This window comes from Sinohyriopsis cumingii, chromosome 9 (genome assembly GCF_028554795.1).
Source record: "Sinohyriopsis cumingii isolate HCF-2022 chromosome 9, ASM2855479v2, whole genome shotgun sequence".
NCBI lineage: Eukaryota > Metazoa > Mollusca > Bivalvia > Unionida > Unionidae > Sinohyriopsis > Sinohyriopsis cumingii.
In genome coordinates this window covers 33,795,679-33,803,499 of record NC_142969.1, presented here as the reverse complement: position 1 = coordinate 33,803,499, position 7,821 = coordinate 33,795,679, and the positions used below count along the sequence as shown (strand labels likewise).

The following is a 7,821-nucleotide window of genomic DNA, read 5'->3' as shown; positions in this document are numbered from 1 at the left end:
ACCAGTTAGTGTACCTTGACCAGTACAATGCTAACCCTGCTGAAACATGCACCCATTATAATCATATTAGACGAAATTAATTTGTTATCAGGAACCAGCCAACATTCAAGATCATTTGCAGTCATCTAGTAAAATCACACATCCCCATGCACTATATGTTAGATACTCTCTAAATAAAAGGAGCATATGTCATGTTGGCTTCCAACCAAACCCACTCTTTCTATCACACTCTGATTATTGTGATAAATATCTCAAACAGTATTATTATGTATTTATGTATTTATTCATTTAGTTATTTATGTATTTATTTATTTATTTATTTATTTTCTATTTATATATTTATCATTATCATTGTTATTATTAATAGTAGTAGTATTGGTGGTGCTGGTATTATGTTGCTCCTAAATTAGCTTCAAAGTTGTGGATAAAAGAGTATAACTGTTTTTGTAGAATCCATGAACTGTTTACAATCTAGTCTTCACTTAAGTCCACAAACGAAATATATCTAATATCTCTGTCTTAACTGCCATTAACAATATCAAAATATAGTCTGCAAAGACATGAAAATCAATGAAGTGCAATAACCAGTTCATAACGTTACAAATCAAGATAGGTGGCTATATTTAGTTTTTCTAACAGATATTGGGTCTGGTTTCCACTGGAAATAGTTGAAAGTCGACATAAAGTCGGATTACGGTGCTTTTGTTGACTGCCTGCAATTATTTCGTTAGATATTATCATGTGATAATATATTATAACATACTTATGAAGCTGGAAACGCACTTTTAAGCTGTAGGTCACGTTTTGTTTATATATATTAGTGTCATGCTAGTTCTTATCTGTATATTTTAACAGTGTTATTGCCCTTGAACTAAACTATCCCGCCTTTATCAACTGGGAAATTTTAATACATCATCTGTACGTCATCTATTTCCTTATAGTGAAATATAAACATAAAGGTAGGAAAAGCGTGAATGAATGGTTTGGATGGAAATGTTACATTGACACAGAATATGTGTTTACCGTCAGGAGTACACAAATTTGATTTGAATCAAGGTAACAAATGAGATGTCCAGTTTCGGATTCCATACATAACATAAGTTAAGTTACTCTATACTGAGTCTCATCTATTTGCGAAAAGTAGATTAGGGGAAAATATATAACTGTATTCTGATTCGTCAATCTCAGGATAACAATTTCCGATGTTAGAAATAGAAATAGTTTAGTAACTGATAAGCTTTTTAATACCAAAAGTGTATAAACTAGCACTACTGAGGTTCAGATCAGATAACTTATGTACACAAGCGCCTTGTACGTTAACATAGTAACAGTGAACTACAATAGTTCATACAATTTATTGAAATATACATTTGAAGACAAATACAATGCATAAACATGTTTCCTTTACACAATATATGTTATGTTATGTATCACGATACATAATTTTAGATGTTTTAATAATATGTTTTGGATACATCATGCAACTGTGTCATATGCAAGTATATGTATAACAGTGCTCGAATACAACCTTCTACTAAAACATTTTCTGAGTATAATATCCTTAGAGAATGAGGCAAACAATGTGTATGTCATACTAAATGTGAATTTGCCACATGTGCTACATCTCAGCAAATCTAATGTAGTCCAAATCGTCTATTATATGCGAGTCTATGATGTTCTTGTCAAGTCACAAAGTAAGCAAACAGTGCAGATCATTATATATATATGTGTGTGTGTGTGTGTAAAGCACACAAACGAAAGCCTATTATTATTAAAACAACAATTTAAGAAACTAAAAATGACAAATATGGTTAAAGATAAAAATATATGAGTGCAATGAACAAGATAGTTTTATGCGTTAATGACACATGATAATGTGCTTTGAAGCGTATTATCTGGACAGATCATAAATTCATTTGATATAAAATATTTTTTCATATAACAAACGAACTCATTGAAGCGAAGCAGTAATAGTTTGTGCCAAGTGAATATCTACCATACATATTAGTGCAAGCCTATAATACAAATTTATATTACTTGCAATCATATGACTCTTCGCTCTGTTGAGCTTATTGTATGGTCAGCAAACCATGGTATTGTTCAATACACAAGTCGTCAGTCTCAATACTTTGTGGCATATTTAGGACAACATAGGGATCGGAAACAATCATATTAATGTCATAAACGTATTGTATGGAGGCATTGCATGTCTTGCTTTAAAATAACAAAATCCGGAAAAGACGGCCTGCTTATAAAGAGAACAAATGCACTAAGATCTGTTGAATGAAACATGCCTTTGCTGGGATAATTTGGATTTATATTCAGAATGCCGTGGGAAGGACAAATTGCGTGTATATTTAACCTTGAATGAATATTTTAGTTAATATATTTGAGTACATCGTATTTTTAACACATAAATGTCCGCGAGATAAAGAAAGCGACACTAACACTATGCGTCTCAAGCGCACTAGCGAACTTGACGATAATTAGTAGTTTAGTTTTATTTAAGTATGTATTGTACGATCGACGTAATTTGACTGATATGGTACTTGTACCACAAAATATACATATAAACATTAGTTAAAACCTGGGTACAAAGTTAAAGTATTCCGAGAAAAGCAGCCCCTGATGTTTTGTTTTAACATTGTGATCAGACATTTCGTATCATCCTTGGTTTAGTTTACAGACGTATTTCGTAACATTAGCTAATTACAGTAGCTATACTTAGAAGGAAGGTGATAGAATTTGGCTGCACTAAAGCCACCAAAATGTCTTAGAGGTGATTTAGGTTAAACTATATGACTTGTTAGTAGCATGAAAATATAATCCATTCGATCTCAAAATGATATTAATCTAAATCCATAACTTACCATTTGCAAGCATAAGCTCAACTCTTATTTGTGTAACATCTAGAGAATTGGATTAATAAATTGTTTTTTGCACGATCGATGCAAACAAAACAACAGAAGATAGATTATGTCAAATTAAATATTGCCGAACTGATAAATATAATCTTTGGAAGGTAACATTTCAATACAAACAGATAGGGACGAATTTTATTGCAAGCAACTGATTAGTTATACTTTTTACGTTTTACAACTGCCGACATTGGCATCATTATTTTGAATAAACTATATAGCACTCATGTGCTCCCAAAATTACAGGATCTATATATTAAATTTCAACATGCAGATAATGATTTTGCCCTAAAAAACCAAAAGGTAAACTAAATTTGTAATGTGTATAATGCGAACATGGAGTTTGATATTATTTAGGTAAGGTAACTGCATAATGCATTGAATAAATTGATGCTGCTTTTATAACATAGCAAAAACATTATTTTCCACTCCATTTCCTAATTAGGTGCGACGATATTATTGATGGAAGTTTATGCATTTCCAGACAAAATAATAAGCATAGTGATACTAAAGGAGAATATGCGTGGATGTAAACGCGCTCAATATATTTATGTTTGGGTAATATTTTACCACAGTACAGTTTACCATCAATACCGGCGAAGTTCAACAAAACCTCAGGTTTGTTTATATTCTTCTGCTAAACGACCGTAACAGCTTAATCATTAATTATAACGCATATTGTTAAATTATATTTTACTATTTATGACGAAAGATTAACAAAGGCTCTCATAAATAATTTACGTTGAAAAATACAATTTTAATTTTACAGAATATTTTAAAAAGTTATTTAACGGACGTAGTACTTTGTTTTATGAAATCCTGCTTTACACTAGCGCGCATTCTAGCAACATCATAACTGAGAAGTGCAAACGGATTTTGCATAAAGCAGAAATAAATCGACTGTTTGAAAATGTAATCGGCTTTGCTTGCAGGCATTGTTCCACGTACATAAAATATAGAATCAACAGTAGTAAGATAGTTGAACACATGCATCGACCCATCCAGCACAACACCTACGTCATCTAGTACTGTATATATGCATATATCCACGATAGGAATGGCCCAAAACAGGACAAGGATTTCATTCTCTAAAACGTTTTTGGTCGGAGAAGCCACGAATTTAGGTAAGCCACTGGAAAGTGAATTGCCTTGAATAAGGGTCCATTCGCTAAATTTGAGGAAACGAACGGGCTTTAGCGATTGCGTTTACCGTATGGAACCACAATATCATATATCAAGTTGAACTCATTCTTTACAAATTATTATTCTAAAGAGAAACCTATATAAAGGTATTGAAATGTAATAACTGTGCTCAGGTCCCTGTCAAGTGAAATGGGTTGAAGCAATTCTAATCCATTTTAGATGAGTCTGATATTTCAAACTTTGCTTGTAGTGTGTGTTTAAATAACAATACCGAGGTTATAATTACGTTTAAAATGATTGTTTTTAATGCCTTCCTGATCAGCTTTAGATTTTATATCTGACAAGTTGTTTTTTTTAGACGCCAAGTTTGAATGTAGTGGGTGATGAATAAATAATAATATTCGATTTTATTAAAAGGTAAGAAGTCGTTGCTTTGTTGAGACAGTAATACCGTTGCAGTTCTAATAATTGTCTATTTACGCTGGTAATCAAATTGTTCACAACTGATTGGATATCACGAAAGAAAGTACAATTTACATCCATGGCTAAGCGGATTTCAGTGTCGTAAAAAGTGTTTAGGTGAACATGTAGCAGCAGATTTATTCGAAAAAGCAAATTAGGAAGGAATGTCCTTCAGATTAGAACATGCGCTAAGGAACGTAACGAGTTTAGGAACTTTTCTTGTTTTGTTTATAGTCCATATATAATAGATAACTTGGAGTAACAGATATTGTCATTAACATGGTCAGTTAATAATCAGTGGTACAAATTTTGCAAAAAGGTAGAAACATCCAAAATACATATGATTATAAATATCCTGATATGCATAGCAAAGAAACACCAGTATCGTGACGACAAAACGGGTGATACCCATTTTTGATTTTCTCAGGCATACCCTTGAATTGACTTAACCATGGCATCACTATTACTAACCTACTTTATGAATACTACAGAAAGTCTAAAATGATATGTATAATTACGTCTTCCTGATTGTTGCTATTGCATTTTTGATTTCACGGATAATCAAACTATCATGTTAACTCCAATGAAACCATGATCGTTAGAATCTTTTTCGTAAATATAAGTGACAATTCGTGTGAAATTAAGTATGTATATATATATATATATATATATATATATATATATATATATATATATATATATATATATATATATATATATATATATATATATATATATAATTTGGAAACAAATTAAATATTGTTATATTTTGAAACATTGTACAAAGTATTAAAACATATTTAATTCGGGTGATGTGACACGCACTAATGGGCAAAGTCATTGCATGTTTACATCAATGACCCAAATGATTATGACATTGGCAAAGATGACAAGCACTTGTTCCGCTCAGTCCAACTGCGAAGAGATTTGAAGACTGTGTATTAAGCGTCCACCTACAACACAATATATATATGTATGTATGTATGTATATATATATATATATATATATATATATATATATATATATATATATATATATATATATATATATATATATATATATATAATTTTCTTTTAATTTCTGAGCTAAATTATTAATGTATATCATTCGTAATATTCACATCCAAGCTTATATTGTCAATTGTCTAATTTATGGCTCTAACAAAAAAGACGAGGCTCTACTTGATGAAAAGAAATCTTTCTAAACATCATGTATCTTTACTTTCAGTATCTTTAAGGAAAATAAATTTCGTTGCAGCTAAGTGAACGGCTGGTTACTTTTCAAAATGTTATTAACCTATAATTTCAGCAATTCCGTTCCTAATCGCCATTCTTTCTGTCTTTGATTAATCATTAAGAATGTGTACTTTCTAACACGGTATTGTCTAACATAAAATATACTCTGCTGTTGTTATATCGAGTGTTGTCGTATTCATTACAGCATTGGCATATTACTACTATTGTCATATATATAAAAAGACCTGAAAGCGATTATTAGGATTATATCTTATTGGTAGAACATTGTAAACATGATGTGTATTGCCCTTGTGATAATTATGTCATTAGTATCTTACTCTAGCAGGGATAAGATCTTATATGTAGTTGTTGTTCATCGTGATAGTAATGTATTAATAGCATCTTCTCACGGGTATACTTATTTTTTGTTTGAAAGCATATGATATTGGAACCTTCACCTGCACTTATAAGAAATAAAGTATGCGTGTGAAATATATTTGCATATCGTTGAAAGAAAATGTGGACTGGTTATTGTTTTTGTTGGGCTTAAAGCCATTTTTCAGCACACGATCGGTTATGCATGGCGGCCAGTATTAATGGTGGATGAAGAAACCGGGAAAACCTCGGAAAGAACGACCGACCCACGAGCAGCTACTGACAAGCTTTCTCGCATGCCCACATTGGCCGAATGGTGACATCGATACAGAAAACAAAAATATTGCATTACTGCGTGTTTGTATGTGTACAGATAATTAAATAGTGTTACTTGGAGGAACTTATTAATTTTGGTGAAAAAGTTGCATTATCTCAGACTGCTCATAACCAATAAAGATCATTGTTTCAGCATTACCTCAGGAAAAGACGAAACGAAAATTTTTCTTTACTTTTCTTTTTAAATGGACAGTTATTTTTAAAAAAGGTCATGGTCCTCTAATGACAAGAGAAATATAAAAATGAAAGTGTTCCTGTAATGCTATACGATGTTTGATTGTGTGGACCATCATGGGTTATACATGCATCAGGAAAACATTCAAAAAGGGATATCATTGTTTGCTGGAAAAATTTGATTTGACACTGTTTGCAACTCTCTGAATGTATTCCAAGTTCAACCTTGAACACAATCCCAATGCGACTCATTGTTTGATCTGGTTTGCGTTCTGTTTCGGTAGGGTCGAATAGCATTCAAACTATTAAGATATTAAAAATGTATTTTCCCGTAAGTAATCCCAATTCCACCACTCTCTTAAGTCACTGATATTTGCATAATCAGCTGTTAAACGTGAGGTGAACAAACAAAAGGAGGATGGACCAGTTGTGGGTCGCGTGATGAATACTGAGTTGAGTCCTTTTAGTTTTGATTCAGAAGCAAGTTTCATATATAAAGGAAATGAGTTAATCATCGACTATTGAATTTATTTCATCCTGTTATGCAAAAATATAATATTCTAAAAAGACTACAGTATCTTTATTTTGTGCCATTCATTAGATTTTCAAAATGTGATTAAATGTATAAAATATAGGCAAATGAAATATCCTGTTTGATTTGTTGCAAAATCGATAAATATATGAGTGTAGCCGTATAGAGGTGGTTACGGTTCGAAACAAACTATATTAAACTAAACATCTATCCTGAAGAATTTCATTATTATGACTTAGAGTGGACTTACCTTGTATAAATGATTTGCATCTGTATTTGTCTGTGGACGCTTTATCTTGTACTGAAATAGATAATAAAGGATATATATATATATATATATATATATATATATATATATATATATATATATATATATATATATAAATGATATTGGACATCAAAATGCGGACAATCACAAGCAGGTCCACCTATTTAGGATAGAGAACAATATGTCTGGAGTTATATTGACAAATTTGTTAGTTTTTTTGTCTATCAATGTCTTGTCCTATATTTTTCTTGCAATGAATCAGAACATCAGGAACTATGTATTTACTGTAATACTGTTTCAAAATATTCAATATTATTCTTCATACACAGGTCCAAATATGTTATTCTGTCCTAAGCTATCAGTGTTACCTTTGTGTA

The 7,821-nt window shown here is 31.3% G+C and overlaps 1 protein-coding gene across 1 annotated transcript in view; it reads right to left on the bottom strand.

Moving 5' to 3' along the window:
• Positions 1 to 1,340: 1,340 nt before the first annotated feature.
• The window catches only part of LOC149791512 (uncharacterized), a 66,205-nt gene continuing 59,724 nt past the window's right edge, over positions 1,341 to 7,821 (bottom strand). Inside the window, exons 41-42 of the mRNA XM_089969438.1 lie at positions 7,427 to 7,477; positions 1,341 to 5,476 (exon numbers count right to left, since the gene is read on the bottom strand). Of these exons, the coding sequence (XP_089825564.1) occupies positions 5,465 to 5,476; positions 7,427 to 7,477 (63 nt within the window). The 3' untranslated portion in view covers positions 1,341 to 5,464. The remainder of the gene's footprint in view (positions 5,477 to 7,426; positions 7,478 to 7,821) is intronic.